Genomic DNA, 20,946 nt, shown 5'->3' with positions numbered 1-20,946 from the left:
ACAAGCCGTGACGCGGGGGAAAAAGAAAAAAAAAAAACCCACTTAGGGTCCTCTGGTGGCAACAGATATCCGTTCCAGCTAACTCAGCGAAAGGGCCTTCACTGAAGAGCCACTGGGAACTCATGGAATTGACTGCAGGCCACAGAAAGGAACTTAGGAAACTGTCAGAAACCAAGGCAGCTTGAGAGACCAGCAAAGACGAGCCACAACAGTCCCAGAGCAAAATGGTCTGGACAGGAATGAATGTGACCACACCTGGTATCAGCGCCTTTGTCCCTCTGCTCGATATTCACATCCCAAGAGGGAGCATCCGGTCGGCCCTGCTAGGCTCATGCGTGTGCCTGGCTGGGGAAAGCAGGGTGATGGGTTGTACAGCCACCGACCTGGACCCGACAGGAAAGAGACCAGGGGCTGTTAAGGGAAAATGGACATTTCCTGAGCAGCAAGTGTCCACTACAACGTCCCCGCTAATCCAACTCTCCTCCCTAACCCACTTCTCTCTCCTTGGCGTCTCTCCACACCCACCAGCTGGACATCCAGGCTGACTCTTATTTATGGCGACTTTTGACTTCCTTGTTTACGGGTCCAGGCTTGTTTCTAGAACAAGCTCACGTGTGGCTCTAATCAGAACAGGTTTTCAAGATACCTTAAAAGTACAAAAAGCATACACCCAAGGGTTATGTCCTCCAAGCTCCTCAGACTACCGCAATGGTTCTCAAATTTCAGTGTGCCAAGAACTGCCTCAGAAGCTCGCTGAAAATGTAGTCTGCCAAGTCCCATTCCCAGAACTTCTGACTCAGCAGCTCTGAGGCAGAGCTCAGTAATCTAATAAGCACTGCCAGGTGGCTCCAATGCAGATGGGCTGCAGTGCGTACTTGAGAGACTGGCCCATCAGTGGTTTCCAAACCTCACGGGCTGGTTACAGATTTCTAAACTGTGCTCCTGCAAGTACAGACTCACACAGGCAAGAGTAGAACAGGGGAACCTGCACTCAACGGATGGGCCCCAGGACCATCTAGATGAATGTATTAGGTTAAGCCACATGAATATGCCATTTTTGTATGTTGAAAATGTCAAGATATTTGAGAAAATGGAATGTCAGGAATTTTACGTGATTCAGCCTGGTATAAGGCAGTAATCAGCTGAGTAGCCGTTTTAAGTAAGTATGGATCCGATGTCAGGACACAAACTTGATTAGAAAACCACGTGCAAGGTAACACCCCGTCCATTCAACTTAACAACAGGAACCGTGCAGCCCTGAGCTCACTTCCAACCCTCTGCTCCTCCACAAGCCACATGAGCTAACTATTCGCCCACCTCTTTGGAAGCCCTGCCAGCTCCCACCTCTGCCCCAGCCTCCCCTCCGCCCTTCACTGCCCTTGGACCTCCTTCCCATCCTTGACAGGAGCTCAAGCCTATCTTTGGAAATCACCTCCTTTCCTTTTTTTTTTTTTTTAATTTATTTATTTATTTTTGGCTGTGTTGAGTCTTTCATTTCTGTGCGAGGGCTTTCTCTAGTTGCGGCAAGCGGGGGCCACACTTCATCGCGGTGCGCGGGCCTCTCACTATCGCGGCCTCTCGTTGCGGAGCACAGGCTCCAGACGCGCTGGCTCAGTAGTTGTGGCTCATGGGCCCAGCCGCTCTGTGGCATTTGGGATCCTCCCAGACCAGGGCTCGAGTCTGTGTCCCCTGCATTGGCAGGCAGATTCTCAACCACTGCACCACCAGGGAAGCCCCCCTTTCCTTTTTTAACCCCCATCACCTTGCCTTTTCATGAACTCCAGTCCACACCGCTCTGCCTCTCTCACCTGACACTGAACTATAAACATCCTGGCAACCCTGCTTAACTCTCTGACAATGCTGGTTTTGCCTTCCCACCTAGATGATCAGTGTTTTGAGAAATGCTTTTTTGCATTCTCTGGAAGACTTAGCAAAGCTACCTCATATCTAATGATTATTGATCTCAAACCTTTCCTGGAGGCAAATGCATCCAACATGAGTTCACTCTAGTCAGTAACTGTTAATAAGAAGTTTCTGTCCTGACATCTGGATCCTTACCTAGTTAAAACTGCTACTCAACTGATTATTGCCTTATGCTAGGCTGAATCACATAAAATTTCTGACATTCCATTTTTTCAAATATTTTGACATTTTCAACATACAAAAATGGCATCTTCATGTGGCTTAACCTAACACATCCAACTCATTGCTGCAAACACAATGCCAGCCCAGCTGCACACGCTGAAAAAGCAAAACTGGGCAGACATGTGTGGTCGTGAAGCCCTATGGAGAAAAGTAGCACAGATCTGAGCTGGTTCTAACATCAACAAAAGTAAACTTCCCGTTCTCACCCTGAAATTTCTTTTGGATTCCATTCGTATCGTAATTGTTTTAACTAATCTTGTAGAATGTCTGTACTCGGTCTAGGAAGGCAGGAAAAAGAATGCTTCTGGAACCACCTACTAAAGGGAAGAGCTTCAAAAAGGGGGACAGGGGGCTTCCCTGGTGGCGCAGTGGTTGAGAGTCCGCCTGCCGAGGCGCGGAACGCGGGTTCGTGCCCCGGTCCGGGAAGATCCCACATGCCGCGGAGCAGCTGGGCCCGTGAGCCATGGCCGCTGGGCCTGCGCGTCCGGAGCCTGTGCTCCGCAACGGGCGAGGCCACAACAGTGAGAGGCCCGCGTACCGCAAAAAAAAAAAAAGGGGGGGGGACGGGGGGGGAGTGCAGGGTGTTCAGCTTCCGATACAGGCAGTGAAGAAGGGGTAACCGTCAAAACAGCAACAACGTGGCCTGTGAAGTGGTCCCAGCTTTTAACTCCCCATTAAATATATAAAACGTACAATACATGTTCTTACCCTCACCTCTACTCAGGCTTTCAGCAGCTAAGAAAAGGGGCTGAATAAGGAATTGAGTCGTTTCGATTTCCTAAAATACATGACAAAGAGCAAGACTTTATTCTCTTAGTTTTACCCCCAAGAAAACAATGTGGGCCAGACCCTGTGGGCTTCACATGAATGTCTGATGAGTGACAACTTACAACACACTTTGGTGACCAGGCTTCCCATATTACACAGGTATTTATTTCGGAGGCTGCATGAGTAATCTCCGGTGGTGACCCACACACAGGTCCTGTGATGGGATGAGACTGTGGACCAGAAGGTTTACAACGTGGTGAAGTCAATATCACGAGAGCTGACCCGGTGAAACTAAGAATCACGCTGCAGTCTGACCGCCTGGCTCGAAGGCAGCGCGGCTGTTTGTGAGCTGTGCAATCTTGAGCAAACTCACTCGTTCCTTCTACAAATATCTATGGAAGCGTCAACTAGTCCCAGGTGCTGGTCTAGGGACCAGGGATTAAATGGAGAATACAGTAGCCATGCTGCTGACGGGCATGCTCTGAGTCTGCGTTTCTTCATATGGAAAATGGGGGCATGAGAGTACCCACCGCGTGAGATTGCTGGAAGGAATCAGACAGAGTAACTGTGCAGAGCCCTGAGAACACCCTTGGCCACGCTGAAGAGCTCAATAAATGTCAGATGTGCCCACTGCCTCCACCACCACCATCATCATGGTGTTAAAATAAACTCAACGTTGCCACCAAAACCAACCTAAGATCAAAATAAGGCTCCAGACCTAGCCTCTGCTTTACACAAAAGTTATTTAAGAAATCAGTGAGAAAATGGAACACTATGAAGACTATTAGAGAAAGATGGAAACAGTTCTCACAGAACGGCAAGTAAAGAAATATTTTTAAAAGGTTCATAACAGCAGCAGCAAACACTGTACACAGTACCTACTACACAGCAGGCATTGTTTTTTTTTTTTTTAAACATCTTTATTGGAGCATAATTGCTTTACAATGGTATGTTAGTTTCAGCTTCACAACAAAATGAATCAGTTATATATATACATATGTTCCCATATCTCTTCCCGCTTGCGTCACCCTCCCTCCCACCCTCCCTCTCCACCCCTCCAGGCGGTCACACAGCACCGAGCTGATCTCCCTGTGCTATGCGGCTGCTTCCCACTAGCTGTCGACCTTACAGCAGGCATTGTTTTAAGCTCTTCATATTTATACATAAATAAGTTAATATTCCCCAAACCCTGTAAGGTATGTGATATTATCCTCATTTTACAAGAGATGAAAAGTGAGGCACAGAGATTTTATGTAATTTGCCCAAAGCCAAACAGCCAGTAAGTTTCAGAGCCAGGATTCAAGCACAGGCTGCTGGCTCTAGGGTCTGTTTTCCTACGTACCCGTCTGCTACAGCCTCGTGGGGGCAGTGTTCTGTATAGCAGCTGGATGGGTAGTTGGATGGGTACCATGGCAACAGAAGAGGGAAGGAGACAGGTGTTCCCTTCCCTGGACTGTGCAGCTACTCACTTTGGTAGGATGAGGACCATGCTTCAGGAAGAGTAGATGAGCATGAATTCCACCCCTGGGTGTATAACCAAGAGAACTGAAAACTGATGTCCACACAGAAACTCGTACACGAATGTTCACAGCAGCATTATTCACAATCACCACAAAGTGGAAACAATTCTGATGCCCATTACTGATGGACGAATGAATGAAATGTGGTCCGTCCGTACATCGAAATATTATTTGGCAAAAAAAAGGAATGAAGGGCATGCCACAACATGGGTGAACCTTCAAATCATCATGCTAAGTGAAAGACGCTAGTCACAAAAAGCCACATGTTGTATTTATATGAAATACCCAGAAAAGGCAAACCCATAAACAAGTAGTAGACTAGTGGTGGCCAAGGGGAGTGACTGCTAGCAGGTGCAAGGGTTTCTTCTGGGGGAGATTAAATGTTGTGGAACTAGACAGTGGCTGATGGCTGGACAATCTTATGAATATACTAAAAACCAGTGAACTGTACACTTTAAAAACTGTATACATTACGGTACATGAATTGTATTTTTAAAAAAAGAATATAAGAGCAACTGTGCTCCCCTGTGAAAATCTCCAGAAGGAAAATACTTACTTTTTCTGTCCACTACGGCAAATACAATCAAGTTATCACTATACTTGGCTCTAAAGTGCTTCTCTATATCGTTTTTTAAAATCCCAATATGTAACTTTGGCACACCAATAAAAAAATACCTGAGAATCTCTAAAAACATAAAACTTTATAAGTATTATTTCATTCACAGTAATACATTAAGTTTTGATAAATGACCCAATAAAATTAAATCCAACGAGAAAGAAAAACTAAGTAACTTTATTAATATGACTTCAAAGTTAGCATTCACTGTACATTTCATTTCCTACTTCCCTTCCTTTGTACCTTCCTGTGGTGCCACATACAGCACCAGAGCGAAGAGCCATCCTGCCTGGGCTGGAATCTGGCCTCTGCCACATACTAGCTGTGTGACCCAGAGCAAAGTTAGCAGCTCTGTGCCTCGGCTTCCTCTTTTTTTAAAACAGGGGTGGCAGGAAGCATACTTACCTCAAAAGGTTGCTGTGGATTAAACACAAATGCGTATTTGTAAAGCACTTACAACAGTGCCTGGGACACAAAACGCTTTATAAGTGTTATATATCACGAGTGACGTAATGGGACAGAGCTCCACCAGCAACAGGACTGGACACAGATGAGAAGTCATAAAGAGAGGCCTGGGGGAGTAAATACAAAACTCCTGACAGCAATCACTTCTCAGAATGTGTGAGATGTCAGAGATGTACAAGTCCCCTCAGAAACATGAGCTAGATAAGCCCATCAAGGTTATTTACAAGGCACTGAAACATCACACCCATAAGGAGGAACCGCATATAATAACCAAAGGTGTCGCATGCAAAGTGTGTGTATATATGTATATGCAAACACTCAAAAATCTAGCTATTCACAGAGGAAACCACTAGGTAATGCTAAAAATGATTTTAAATCGGGGGTGGGGGGGAACAAACAAACAAAAAAATCCCCTTGGCTACCAGACAGACACTGTACGCCTAGCACAGAGCGCTTCCTCTACCATCCATCTAACTGGATTTCTGTCTAAAAACCAATAAACAAGTAAAACTAACTGGAACTGACTCCAATACCGTAAGCTGCTTCTCGGGTTACTTTCCTGGAAATGGGATGTGGCACTTGAACGGAAAGAAGAACAAATTCATTTTTGAAATAGCTCTTCAGAGGCAGCCTCACATCACTGCCGCCATTTACCATACGAAATTTAACGTACGGAATGATCTACAAGAGCTACTGAATTTTTCTCATTTGTCCCGAGGCAAACAGAACAAACAGAAATTTTGTTCTGGAGAAACATCATGCAGAAACTGCTCTTTAAAAATTAACTTCGCGACGTCAATTCTGACTATCAGAATTGACAGTCAATTCTGACAAAGAAAGGGTGAAGCAGCCCGTTCCTCCACCAGTTAAGGAAGTTACTATGGCCCCGACGTAAAGCAAGGACAGTTCTGATTTGCAAAGTGCTACTGAATGCTGGCAAAGCAGCAAATCTCCAAAGCAACCCTAGAGGTTTGTCCCTATAAACACTTAGCTGACAATCTTATGAAGTAACTCACGTTAAAAATTTACTGAAAGTAAAATCTAAGCCCAAAGAATTCATTTATAAAAGATTGCTCAATGTCTTTAAATAAGTCTTTTCAGGTAACTGAAACCTAGGCAGTGCAAGGAAAATCTTGAGCCGTAATTACCTAGATCCTCGCCGTGCACGGACCAGTAGCACCAGGGAACAGGTTAGAAAGGCAGAATCCCAGGTCCTCCCAGACCCACTGTATCTAAACTTGCTTTTTTTTTTAAGGTTGCATTTTAACACGATCCCTGTGCTCTGCATGAATGCTGAAGTTTGAGATGCACTGGTCTAGATGCTCTCTCTCTGGTTACATCCAGACAAGGAACGCAGTGATGCAATTAAATATTTTGCTTTTCAACAAGTACCGGCTTTTGGGGGGGGGGGTCAGGTACCCCAACTCTTAAAATTAAAAGGAAAAAAAAATGGTGCGTGGGGGCCACACACAACCCTTCGCTATCAAGACATTCTCAGAAAGGCTCAGAAACAACCCAAAGTGGATGTGTGAAATGCTTCCCACAAGCCCAAGCTCATGGGGAGTGAACAAAGACACGCTGGTACCTGCAAAGCGCAGAGGTGCATCTTTGTCCAGGGCGATCAGTGGCGGGTCGAGGAGCACGGTGCTGTCACTCTCCGTAACTAAGCCGTGATACGTGGGCTCCAGCCACGGCTTGTGCTTGTTGACTGTGTTCAAAAACAGAAAAAGCAGAAAGGACACAGGCCAGGTTAGAATTATTATTTTCAACTCGACCGCTTTTGAAGACACACATCCATTATTAAAACAATATAACTCTCATGAGTTCGGAAGGCCACGCTGCTATTTTTTGTGGCCAAGTTTGGTATCAACGCCCAAATGGGATGAAATTCTAAAGTGATGTAGAAATTATCTGAGGCCATGAAGCAACCAAAAATAAGAAATAAATTGCTCTAGAAATTGAAAGAAAGAAAAAAGACTGATGGTTATGGACGGTATCATATCTTACTATCTCTGTTTTCTGCCTCTCTTAGAAAAGTTACAAATAAAGTATGTTGTTTCTTGGATTAAGAGATACAAACTAAGCAAGGTCCTACTGCATAGCACACGGAACTATATTCAGTATCTTCTAATAAACTATAATGGAAAAGAATCTGAGAAAGAATAATATATTTGGTTGGACAAAAAGTTTGTATGGATTTTTCTGTAAGATGTTATGGAAAACCCCGAATGAACTTCTTGGCCAACCTAATATATAAAGAATATATATATAAAAGAATATATATATACACATTTTATATATATATATAAAAAGACAGAATCACTTTGCTGTATACCAGAAACTAACACATTGTAAATCAACCATACTTCAAAAAAAAATCTTTTTAAAGACATACAAACTACTACGTATAAAATAGATACGCAACAAGAATATATTGTACGGCACAGAGAAATATAGCCTTTATTAGGTAAAACTTTATTTATTTTTTATGTTTTTAAGTTTATTTATTTATTTTTGGCTGCTTTGGGGTCTTCGTTGCTGTGTGCAGGCTCTCTCTAGTTGTGGCAAGCAGGGGCTATTCTTCGTTGCAGTGCATAGGCTTCTCACTGCGGTGGCTTCTCATGGTGGAGCACGGGCTCAGCAGTTGTGGCTCGCGGGCTCTAGAGCACAGGCTCAGCAGTTGCGGCACACGAGCTTAGTTGCTCCGCAGCATGTGGGATCTTCCCCGACCAGGGCTCAAACCCGTGTCCCCTGCATTGGCAGACAGATTCTTAACTACTGCACCATCAGGGAAGTCCCTAGGAGTGTAATCTTTAAAGGAGTGTAATCTAAAAAATACTGAACCACTATGTTGTACACCTGAAACTAATATTGTAAATCAACTATATTTCAATTTAAAAATGTTATTTTTTATAACAATAATAATACATTATTTATTTAAAATTAGCATTACAAACAAAAACATAAAAGAGGTGAAACAAGACTTATGAATATGAAATTACAAATATGAGGTATTAAAAGAAAATGAGGGCTTCCCTGGTGGCGCAGTGGTTGAGAGTCCGCCTGACGATGCAGGGGACACGGGTTCATGCCCCGGTCTGGGAAGATCCCACATGCCGCGGAGCGGCTGGACCCATGAGCCATGGCCGCTGAGCCTGCGCGTCCGGAGCCTCTGCTCCGCAACGGGAGAGGCCACAACAGTGAGAGGCCCGCGTACCGTAAAAACAAAAAAAAAGAAAAAAAGAAAATGCAAAATTTCTGAAAAACTTGACTGAAAACGCAGTGTTCAAGAAAAAACCCCTTTCGGGATTTCCCTGGTGGCACAGTGGTTAAGAATCCACGTGCCAATGCAGGAAACACCGGTTCGAGCCCTGCTCCGGGAAGATCCCACATGCTGCGGAGCAACTAAGCCCGTGCGCCACAACTACTGAGCCTGCGCTCCAGAGCCCGCAAGCCACAACTACCGAGCCCGCGTGCTACAACTACTGAAGCCCCCGCGCCTAAAGCCCGTGCTCCGCAACAAGAGAAGCCACCGCAATGAGAAGCCCGTGCACCGCAACGAAGAGTAGCCCCCGCTCGCCACAACTAGAGAAAGCCCGCGCGCAGCAACGAAGACCCAGCGCAGCCAAAAAAAAAAAAAAACAACAACAACAACCCCTTTGGGATTGGGCCAGCCTGCACTCAGAGTCCAGCTCTCCTCTGTTATTTGCTGCGTGACCTGGAGCATATAACTGACCTCTCCTGATCTCAATTTCCTCTTTTATGAACCAGGGACACCCCACAACCCACAGGGCTGGGGTAGATAATTGGAGAAGTGTTTTTCCTACTCAATTAGGCACTAGCACTGTTACTTTTGTTTTTAAGGTAGGAGCATCTGCTCTGGCAGTCTGCTTACCTGAGAAAATGAATTCGTAGTTTCTGTCCATTTCGTTCTGCCCCGGGCTTTGCCCCCAGTGGGGGTCTGTGCTGCGACTTTCCCTGGTTGTGGCCACCAAGCCCCTCCCCGGGTTCCTATCTCCACCAGCTTGTTTTGGGCTCATCTCACAGTTGGAACCTTTCCATTTTCCTTTTACTGTCACCTTCTGAATGTTCACATTATAACCTCAGGCTATGTAGTTAACCACGGGAACGACTCCTGAAGCTGATCTGATTAAAAGGGATGTTATGAAACTTTATTTCCACATAGTTGGTGCCTATTTCTTGAATTAACTACCCAGATTCTCTTCCGTAAGTTTAAATCAACCCAGAAGTAACTGAAAATAAATTTAAATGTTTAACCATCTTTAATACAATGTGACCACGATGTGATACTACTTTTTTTTGCTGTTACGTGATGATGGGAGAAGGTGAGGGTCAGAAGCACCTGAGCCTCACCTGCACTTAACTCCCTCGTGACCTATTGGAGGAGCAGTGCGCTCACATGTGAAATCCCGAACGGGCAGACGTGTGTAGGCCTATGTCTGCAAGGCGGAAAAAAAAGCTACCATCTCTCTGCTTAATGACGCATCCACCAGACATTTTACACACGCTGCACCCAAGCCAAGAGCAAATCCTTCCGCCTTCATTTTCAAAGTAAACCCAGACCCACGGGGAGTGGGTTAAAGGGTAGAGAGTTTCGGTTTTGCAAGACGAAAAGAGTTCCAGGAGTTGGTTGCACAACAGTATGAAAGAACAAACTCAAAACTGACTTGCACACTTAAAAATGGTTACAGGGCCTCCCTGGTGGTGCAGTGGTTGAGGGTCCGCCTGCCGATGCAGGGGACACGGGTTCGTGCACCGGTCCGGGAGGATCCCACATGCCGCAGAGCGGCTGGGCCCGTGAGCCATGGTCGCTGAGCCTGCGCGTCCGGAGCCTGTGCTCTGCAATGGGAGAGGCCACGGCAGTGAGACGCCCGCGTACCACAAAAAAAAAAAAAAAAAAAAAAATGGTTACAATGGGAAATCTTATGTTACGGGTATTTTTCCACATTCTTTAAAAATCCACACCCACAAAATAAACCCAGACGCAGCCATTTCTCATCCTCTCTGCTGCCCACTTAGATCTACTACAAAAGCCAAGTAACCGCTTCATCCTTGCCTCCTGCACTGACTCTTCCTTCCCACGGTGGCTGGGGGACCGCTTCTCACACAGGCCTGTGCTCTCAGAACCTGTCTACACCAAAGGTACTGAGGACCCCAAACAGCTTTGGCTTAGGTGGGGCCCATCTATCTATCAGTATTTACTGTGCTGGAAGTTAAAACTAAGAAAAATGTTAGTATTTACTAAGTCATTAAAAAAAAAACCCACTGTAAGTTATCATAATATTTTAATGAAAATAACTGTATTTTTTAAAACAGAGTTTACTAAGAAGACTGGCAATGTTTTACACTTTTGCAAACCCTTTCACCTTCTGGCTTAGTAGAAGACAGCTGGGTTCTCACCGCCACTCCTGCAGCCAATATGCTGCTTATGACACATGCAGCCTCTAGAGAACTCCGCTGCACACTCATGAGAAAATGAGGAAAAGGCAAGTCATATCTTAATATAATTAAAATAGCTTTGAGGGCTCCCCTGGTGGTGCAGTGGTTGGGAGTCTGCCTGCCGATGCAGGGGACACGGGTTCGTGCCCCGGTCCGGGAAGATCCCACATGCCGCGGAGCGGCTGGGCCCGTGAGCCGTGGCCGCTGAGCCTGCGCGTCCGGAGCCTGTGCTCCGCGGCGGGAGAGGCCACAACAGTGAGAGGCCCGCGTACCGCAAAAAAATAATAATAATAAAATAAAATAGCTTTGACCTCTCAAATGCCCTGACAAGGTCCCTCGCTTCAGGCCTCTTCAAATGTTTCCTCCTCCAGTTATAACTGCATCTGCTGCTCTGCCCCCTAGCCCCCCACTTCCTTCTTCTTTTCTCTGCTACTCCTCCCGACCACAGGCAGTCAGCCTGGGACGTGGGGCAGATTACCTGGCTTCCCTTGACCTCAGTTTCCTCACCCGTAAACTGGGGACAGCAACAGTACCCACCTGGTAGGTTCCTGTGTGATCAAACCAGTCATGTGTAAAATGCTCAGGACAGTGTCGGGTGCTCAGTAGATGCCACAAAGGGGTTGTGTTGTTACTTCTCCTGCACACAGACCGGTACAAAACCAGAGATTCCAGGAGGGTGTGACCTTTGTTCTCTGCTAATTCCCAGTACCTCGGGCCACAATAGCATCTCACTCCTCAGGAACTAGCTGGTAAGTGAGTATATAAGGAACCCCATGTAGAGTACAGATAAAATCAGTGCCCTGGTTTATAAATTCTCTCACAGAGAAGAAAGTTTTGGTGCTGAGGATTTAAAAAAAAAAAAAAAAGGTACGATTTGGTGTTTCAGACATTGGGAAGATGTTTTTTTATTTTTTGTTTCTGGAAGGTGGATGTTCTAAGCAAAGGAGACAAGAATCCGAGGCATCGCATACATCAAAATACCGAGGGGTCTGCCTGGAAAGTAAGCTGAGCCCAAATCCAGGTCACAAGGGCCAAAAGTTTATAGTGCCTCTGGAAAACATCTCCCCTCACAAGAGCTGCTCCCGGGACAAGAGGTTTGGTGGAGAGAGTTCAGCTGGTTGTGGTACACCTGCCCTTCTCCTTCTGAAATACCGCCCAGGACAGTGGTAAGTTAACTGGCACAGTGCTCTGCACGGGCCGCACAGCTGGCTGCAGCCTTTGAGCTGAGAGGGCTCCAGTGAGCACAGAAAAGAGCCTCGCTTTGCAATCAGGTTGAATGTTTTCCCTAACTGCTGAAAGTTCCGTCCTCTCCAGGCCTTGTTAAACTATCCTACGAGAAAGGCTGGAACACTGCCTGGAGTTACAGACCTAATACAGATAAACAGGCCATTTTAAAGAAAGTACTCCAAAAGTAAAGGAGCTGTTACAGTGGAGGATTCCTGGACTGAATGTCAATATTATGACATAGTATGAGCGTGTTTCGTGTTTGGTAATTGCAATCATTGTTGATTCTGTAGTGGTCATCCATTTACAATGCTTGGCGTCAGTTTATTTATCTCTTGTAAAAATAAAATACAGTGTGTGTGTGAGTGGTGAAAAAAAAAAAGACCATCAAAGAAAACTCCAAAACCTCCGCTGTTTGTCACTAATTTTGAAACAGAGAGGCTATTAGTTCAATTCACTATTGATAATGTACTATTAACAGCAATATTCAATTCCAATTTATTTTCACATTTAAGATTTTATTAATAAAATTATAAGCACATCAAATAAAACTGAAGAAGACTATTCCAATATGTGAGTCCATAAAACCCCTGAGACTTAAACTAAGTGGATTTATTTAGCCTAGTAGGAAAGTAAAAATATTAGGCAAAGCGAATTGCAGAAAACCTGTGATGCATTTCTGCCTACCCTAATGGAAAGGCCTGCAGCTGAAAATGGCTAATGGTTGAAGGGGAATAATAATTGAATAGCTGGTCCCCGTTCTTTTATTTTTCCCCACTATTCTAATTTTATAACTCAAAATTTCTAAATTGCTCCTGGAGCTGACAGTAGAATGAAGAGATTTGGCCAGTTCCATTGACTGAGCTTTTAAATATTTAATAAATGATATTTTTAATATTTCATCACATTCAATTGGCATTATAAAACATTTATGGAAACAAATGACTGACGTTCCTGTAATCATCCAAAAAAAGTCATAAAGAAAGACATGAGACTACAGGCCATAAGTCTAGGAGCAGGTCACCCATGTTCAGAGTCTTTACCCAATTCATTTCATTACATTCTAGATCATAAAAAAGCCAACTAAGTTTTGAATGGCATAGCATTAACCAAAATCACAGAATAGCAAGGCTAAACCATATGATCATCTCAGTAGATGCAGACAAAGCTTTTGATAAAATTCAACACCCATTTATGATAAAAACTCTCCAGAGGGCTTCCCTGGTGGTGCAGTGGTTAAGAATCCGCCTGCCAATGCACGGGACACGGGTTCAAGCCCTGGTCCGGGAAGATCCCATATGCCGCGGAGCAACGAAGCCCGTGTGCCACAACTACTGAGCCTGCGCTCTAGAGCCTGTGAGCCACAACTACTGATCCTGCGTGCCACAACTACTGAAGCCCGCACGCCTAGAGCCCATGCTCCGCAACAGAAGAAGCCACCACAATGAAGCCTGTGCACCACAACAAAGAGTAGCCCCCACTCGCCACAACTAGAGAAAGCCCACGCACAGCAGTGAAGACCCAACACAGCCAAAAATAAATAAAAATAAATTTAAAAAAAACCACCTCTCCAGAAAGTGGGCACAGAGGGAACCTACCGCCACATAATAAAGGCCATATATGACAAACCCACAGCAAACATCATGCTCAATGGTGAAAAACTGAAAGCATTTCCACTAAGATCAGGAACAAGACAAGGATGTCCACTCTCGCCACTCTTATTGTATTGGAAGTCCTAGCCACGGCAATCAGAGAAGAAAAAGAAATAAAAGGAATCCAAATTGGAAAAGAAGTAACACTGTCACTGTTTGCAGATGACATGATACTATACGTAGAAAATCCTGAAGACGCTACCAGAAAACTACTAGAGCTCATCAATGAATTTGGTAAAGTTGCTGGATACAAAATTAATACACAGAAACCTGTTGCATTTCTATACACTAACAACAAAAGAACAGAAAGAGAAATTAGGGAAACACTCCCATCTACCATTGCATCAAAAAGAATAAAATACCTAGGAATAAACCTACCTAAGGAGGCAAAAGACCTGTACTCAGAAAACTAAAAGACACTGATGAAAGAAATTGAAGATGACACAAACAAGATGGAGAGACATACCATGTTCTCGGATTGGAGGATTCAATATTGACAAAATGACTCTACTATCCAAGGCAGTCTACAGATTCAATGCATCCCTATCAAAGTAACAAGGCTAGTAATCAACCCTATAAATGTAGGCTATACCTGGGGAACACACCTATCATTTTAGGACACGGCTAGTTTCGGTGGCTGTGGTAGACTTTAATCATTAGAAACGGCCACCAATTTAAAAATCAAAATGAAAAGAATGTAAGAGTCAATTTCAGGATTAACTTGAAATATAAAACTTTCATCTCCCTAAGTACATCCCAACTCTCTGGACTAAAGAGAGGATGGCCCCTTACCCAGGACACACAAATCACAGACTCAGGCAAGGTGGTTCCAAAGCCTGTGTGCAGTGGCCTTGACATCAATCCAGTTTGCCCCTCCGCATTCCAGAACACTTAGCTTGGTCATATCGGGCCAATATTGATATCATAAAAAATAATGACAGGTGACTTAGTTTTAAGGGATTATAGGCATTTTGCTGGTATGTCTTAGATGCTGTTCCATGTTTTGTTTGCAGATTCAGTGTTTAACCTCAATCTGCAATTAAGGAACACTGACACTAGGTGGCGACAGGTGCCTCCGAGTCCATGCTGCAAATCACCGGGTTTCGATTAAAAATCTAGCTCTTTACTTACCAAAGGAGCAGAATGTAATCTGAGTCAGCAGGCCCTTCGTTAAAGATGATATGTATAGAAAAGTGTCTTAAATTATATGCGTATAAAATCTCCAGCCGATTTTTTTCTCGAAAACTATAATAAAATATTCACAGGGCCCAAAGCAAAATATAAAAAGGCATACATTCTCTGGGACTCTCTCAGTACTGTCCCGGTTGAATACTCTTATTTAGAGCTGACCATCCCTGATTCTTCAAAGCAGCTTAACATCAAAGGTCCTTTCAGCTTCACATCACCACTGACTTGGAGCTTGTTCCAAGAGATCTTCCCTGAACACCTGCTATGCGTAAGCACACGGCAAGGTGCTGGGCTCTCGGGGAATCGTGGCACAATCTCTGGAGAACACAAACATGTCAAAGACCATCTACATTCTAAATGATGTGGCTACAACTAAGGGGTTATGAGGTGTGCCAGGAACTTCATCAATCAGCAGGGACCAAGATGACCAAGGAGCCACCATCCCAAATGTGGCCACGCCCCTTGCCAGAGGGAAAGAGAGAGCTCTGGAGGGTCTCCCGGTGGGAGCCGAACCTTCCACCCAAAAGGGACACAAGTCACTTTTGCTCCTAATTCATGGCCAGAACTAGTCACACAGCCTCACCCAAATTCCCCAGGGTGGGGGAGTGCCATTCTACGTGTCTGGAAAGAGAGCTGGAAATATCTGAGGTCAACTCTAGGGACTGCCAGAAGCACAAGTGGAGACAGCCCCAGGGACACCCCTAAAAGGGTAAGCGAGGTTTCTCAGCTGCGAGGGAGTATTTTAAACAGAATACGAATACATATAAGTGTTTCTTAAAAAGCTAAAAAGAGAGTTGCCGTATGATCCGGCAATCCCACTCCTGGGCATATATCCGGAGAAAACTCTAATTCGAAAAGATACAGGCATATCAATGTTCACAGGGCCACTATTTACAATAGCCAGGACATGGAAGCAACCTAAATGTCCACTGACAGAAGAATGAATAAAGAAGATGCAGTGTATATATACAATGGAATATTACTCAGCCATAAAAAAGAATGAAATCATGCCATTTGCAGCAACATAGATGAACCTAGAGATTATCATATTAAGTGAAGTAAGTCAGACAAAGACAAGTATCATATGCTATCGCTTATATGTGGAATCTTAAAAAATTATACAAATGAACTTATTTATAAAACAGAAATAGATTCACAGACATAGAAAACAAACGTATGGTTACACCAAAGGGGAAAGAGGGGAGGGATAAATCAGGAGCTTGGGATTAACAGATACACACTACTATATATAAAACAGATAAACAAAAAGGGCCTACTATATAGCACAGGGAACTATATTCAATATCTTGTAATAACTTATAATGGAAAAGAATCTGAAAAAGAACATATATATATATATATATACACATACACACACACATGTATATAACTGAATCACTTTGCTGTATACCTGAAACTAACACAACATTGTAAATTATACTTCGATTTAAAAATAGTTATAAAAAATACATATAAGGTAGAAAGGTAGAGAAAGATGTGTCTCATTCTGGGACTAGCAAGACTGTGATGAACGCATGGCTCTAAGCGTATAAGGAGGTACAGCTAGACGGGGGCTTGGTCTGTGATTTTAGGGTAACATGGCAAGCATCCCTCTTCTGTGCTACACCAATGAGCTCTCTCAATTCTTTAGACAGTAAGAAGCTGTTAAAAGCTATAAACAATGTGGTCTGGTAGAAAAGGCAAGAACTTTGGGATCAGACAGAACTTAGTTAATGAATAAATTCTGTTTCTCACTCCCGCTGTAACTAGGGGCAGATTATTTAACCATCCTGTGCCTACTTCTTCATCCTAAGTGGGGGATGAGACCACCTTCCATAACCTTGTTTGGAGGATTATAAATGAGGTAATTGAAGGGCCCACTCTATGCCTGACACACGGGCGTTCAACAAATACTTGCTGATAAGTTAATCAAAAGCAATAGCTATGTTTTAGAAATAACTGCGAGGGCAGAAAGACCAGAGTTTAGGAGACTCAGGAGGTGTTTCCATGACAACCTCCCTATCATCATCTTTCTGAATACAACCTACAGCAAAAGGAGATTCCCTACAGCCTCAGACCCTGCATTGGCCTCATTTTATCCTCTTTATTTGGCAAAAGAAAAGAGAGAAGTAGCATTATACAGAGTGATACTGTTAAGTATAAAACAAAAAGCAAACCAAAAAAACCTGGCACTTTTTTTTTTAACCAAAAAAGGAAACTTTTTAATCAACCAAAGTTACACTGCATGAAATTTATACACAGCTCTCCTTTTCAGCTGAGGTTTTTCCTGGTAATGGTTTTAGCTAATACAGCATTAGTTTCCTCTGACTTTGTAAAATATATTTTGTATTACTCTTAATTTTTTCTAAAACTGAATACTTCCCTGGAGAAAACCATAATTTGAAAAGATACATGCACCCCAATGTTCACTGCAGCACTATTTACAATAGCCAGGACATGGAAGCAACCTAAATGTCCACTGACAGAAGAATGAATAAAGAAGATGCAGTGTATATATACAATGGAATATTACTCAGCCATAAAAAAAGAACGAAATAATGCCATTTACAGCAACATGGATGGACCCAGAGACTGTCATACTGAGTGAAGTAAGTCAAAGACAAATATCATGTCTTTGACATGAAATATCATGTCTTTGACATGATATTTGACATGTCTTTGACATGACTTATATGTGGAATCTAAAAAAATGGTACAAATGAACTTATTTACAAAACAGAAATAGAGTCACAGATGTAAAAACAAACATGGTTACCAGGGTAAAATGGGGGAGGGGAATAAATTGGAAGATTGGGATTGACATATGCACACTACTATATATAAAATAGATAACTAATAAGGACCTACTGTATAGCACAGGGAACCCTACTCAATATTCTGTAATGACTTATGTGGGAAAAGAATTTTAAAAAGAGTGGATATATGTATAACTGATTTACTTTGCTGTACAACAGATACACAACAGTGTAAATCAACTACACTCCAATAAAATATTTTTTAAATAAATAAATAATTAAAACTGAACATGTCCAAAGAATCTCTAGACAAATTCTGTAAGCAGGCTTAAGGGCCTCTTCATCGCAATCCCAAATAAATTTAATGTCAAAGTGTTGGAAAAATCTATATGCATTAGATATTGTTTAGATCAGGGTTTCTCAACTGCAGCACCGCTCATATTCTGAACCAGATACTTTTCAGGTGTGGCCCATTCTGTGCACTGCAGGATGGTTAGCAGAATCCCTGGCCTCAATCCACTAGATGCCAGTAGCACCTCCCCAGCTCTGACAACCAAAAATGTCTCCAGACTCTGCCAACACTCCACTGGGGGCAAACACCCTCCCCAGCTGCCCTAGAGCCATTGACTTAGATCCACCACCTTAAGGAAAACCAAGGTTTTTCCACATTAAAATCATTTGAGGACTTCAAAAAGAATCTGAATTATTTTTTATAATTTGTGTATTACATCAATATGAAGTTCGTTTTTAAAATAAAATCACATTTCAGTGTAAAATAAATCCTTAAAAAAATAAAAATAAAATAAAATAAATCCTTAAGCAAACGAACAACCTTTTTAATGGTACAGTGAAACGTTGCTTGTGTTTATTCACATTTCCCCTACCGTGAACACGCAGCCCTACACGTTCAGCCGTGCCATTTTACGAGAGGAGGCTGGTGGCCTGCCCGTGCTACCCGTAGTTCCACGTGTCAGGGAACAGGATGCGTGTCACTGGGTGAGACCAAAGAGTAAGGAAGAGCGGAACAGGGAGGAGCCTAGGTGCCCTTCTCCCAAGTTCAAAATGCAACCGCCCTCCCCAGCTGCCCTAGAGCCACTGACTTAGATCCACCACCTTAAGGAAAACCAAGGTCTTCCACATTAAAATCATCTGAGGACTTCAAAGATAATCTGAATTATTTTTTATAGTTTGTGTATTTCATAATTCTATAATTTATGTGTGTTACATCAATGTGAATGGGGGGAGCCAATGCAGATGGAAGCAAAGGAGAGACCTGATGGGGCGCCTGAGGGAAGACCGCCTGCCTCAGGCTGGAGGTGACAGGAAGGGGCAAGAATGGAATCAGAGAAATCAGTAAAAGACGTCAGGACAAGATAAGAAACAGTAAATGGCTGAAGGGGCTGACCCAAGACTGTGGTTTGGTGTCTAGGCTTCCATAGCACATGGCTGATGGGACAGCTGTTCCCATCCTGGACCGACAGTTAAGGAGACGACAGCATGGGGAGAATCCAGCAAAAGGCGCTTCTTTCTTTTCCCTTCCTTCTATCCACAGTCCATCCATCCATCATCCATCGTCCATCCATCCATCACCCACCCATCCACCATCCATCTATCCATCACCCATCTGTCCACTGTCCACCCATCCATCATCCATCCATCCACTGTCCATCCATCCATAGTCCATCCATCCATCATCCATCCATCCACCGTCCATCCATAGTCCATCCATCCACCGTCCATCCATCATCCATCCATCGTTCATCCATTCACCATCCATCCACAGTCCATCCACCCATCATCCAGCTATGCACCGTCCATCCATCCATCCATCATCCCATCCATCCATCTTTATTGAGCCCCAGGTAGTCTTCTAAGTGCTGAGGAAATAATAGCGAAGAGAACACTCCCTGCCCCCTGTACAGCTTATGTGATGGTTGACAAGTTTTAAGTACATGCTGCAAAAGAATTCATTCATAGGGAGCAAAATTACATTTTCTACAATTCCAACTTCCCCAAGCTTAAAGGGAGCCTTCTATTTATTCCTCCAAATTCCAAATTTTTTCAATTGTTGTAAAATACACAACTTAAAATTTACCATCTTAACCTTTTTCAGTGTACCGCTCGATGGCATTAAGTACATTCATCTCCAGAACTGTTTGCATCCTGCAAAACTGGAACTCTGTCCCCATTGAACAATGATTCTGCACCCTCGTCATTCCAGCCCCCAGCAAATACCAGTCTACTTTCTGTCTCTTATGAATTTGACTACTCTAGGGATCTCACATAATCGGATATTTGTCCTTTTATGACTGATTTGTTTCAATCAGCATAATGTCCTTGAGGTTCACTGATGTTATAGCATGTGTCAGAATTCCCTTCCTTTTTAAGGCTGAATAATATTCCACTGTATGTATATACCACATTTTGTTTATCCACTCATCCATCAATGGGCACTTGGGTTGCTGCCATCTTTTGGCTACTGTGAATAATGCTGTCATGAACATGTGTGTACATGTATCGAGACCCTGCTTTCAATTCTTTTGGCTACATACACGGAAGTGGGATTGATGGATCATACAGTAATTCTATTTTTAATTGTCTGAGGAACTGCCATCCTGTTTTCCACAGTGGCTGCATCATTTTACATTCCCACCAGCAGTGCACAGGTTCCAATTTCTCCGCATACTCACCAACACTTGTTACTTTCTGGGTTTTGATAGCAGCCATCCTAATGGGTGAGACGAAACAAGTTCTATATCATGTAATTTTATCTTTTTATATTATGTAAGATATAAAAGTACAGACTAGAATAACGAACCCCATGGAACCATGATTCAACCACTACAATTATCAACAAAGGGCCAATCTTGTTTGATTTATACACCCCCATTCCTATCACCAATTTCAAATATTTTGACACATATCCCAGACATCATATAACTTCACCCCTCAATACTTCAACATACATCTCTAAAAGATGACTCTTTTGGAAACCAACCATAATGGCACTATCACCTAAAAATTCACAGTAATTACTTAATATCATCAAATATCCAGTCAGGATTCATACTAATCTGTTTTGGTATATCAAATAATTTAACTCAATACACCTCTCTGTCTGTGATGTTTCATCATGAATTTGACTGCTATGA

General features: G+C 43.3%; 1 protein-coding gene across 3 annotated transcripts in view; it reads right to left on the bottom strand.

Annotated features, from left to right (window-relative positions):
* CLSTN1 (calsyntenin 1) overlaps window positions 1–20,946 on the bottom strand; it is a gene marked incomplete at its 5' end in the record, with an annotated part of 78,202 nt that overhangs the window by 31,690 nt on the left and 25,566 nt on the right. For all 3 annotated transcript variants that reach the window (XM_082680692.1, XM_082680694.1, XM_082680693.1), the window contains one exon: window positions 7,100–7,222. In XM_082680692.1, coding sequence (XP_082536818.1) covers window positions 7,100–7,222 — 123 coding nt within the window. The remainder of the gene's footprint in view (window positions 1–7,099; window positions 7,223–20,946) is intronic.

The sequence above is a fragment of the Grampus griseus genome (genome assembly GCF_964374135.1).
Source record: "Grampus griseus genome assembly, chromosome: 1".
In the NCBI taxonomy this organism is placed as follows: Eukaryota; Metazoa; Chordata; class Mammalia; order Artiodactyla; family Delphinidae; genus Grampus; species Grampus griseus.
This window is presented reverse-complemented; position numbering and strand designations above follow the sequence as displayed.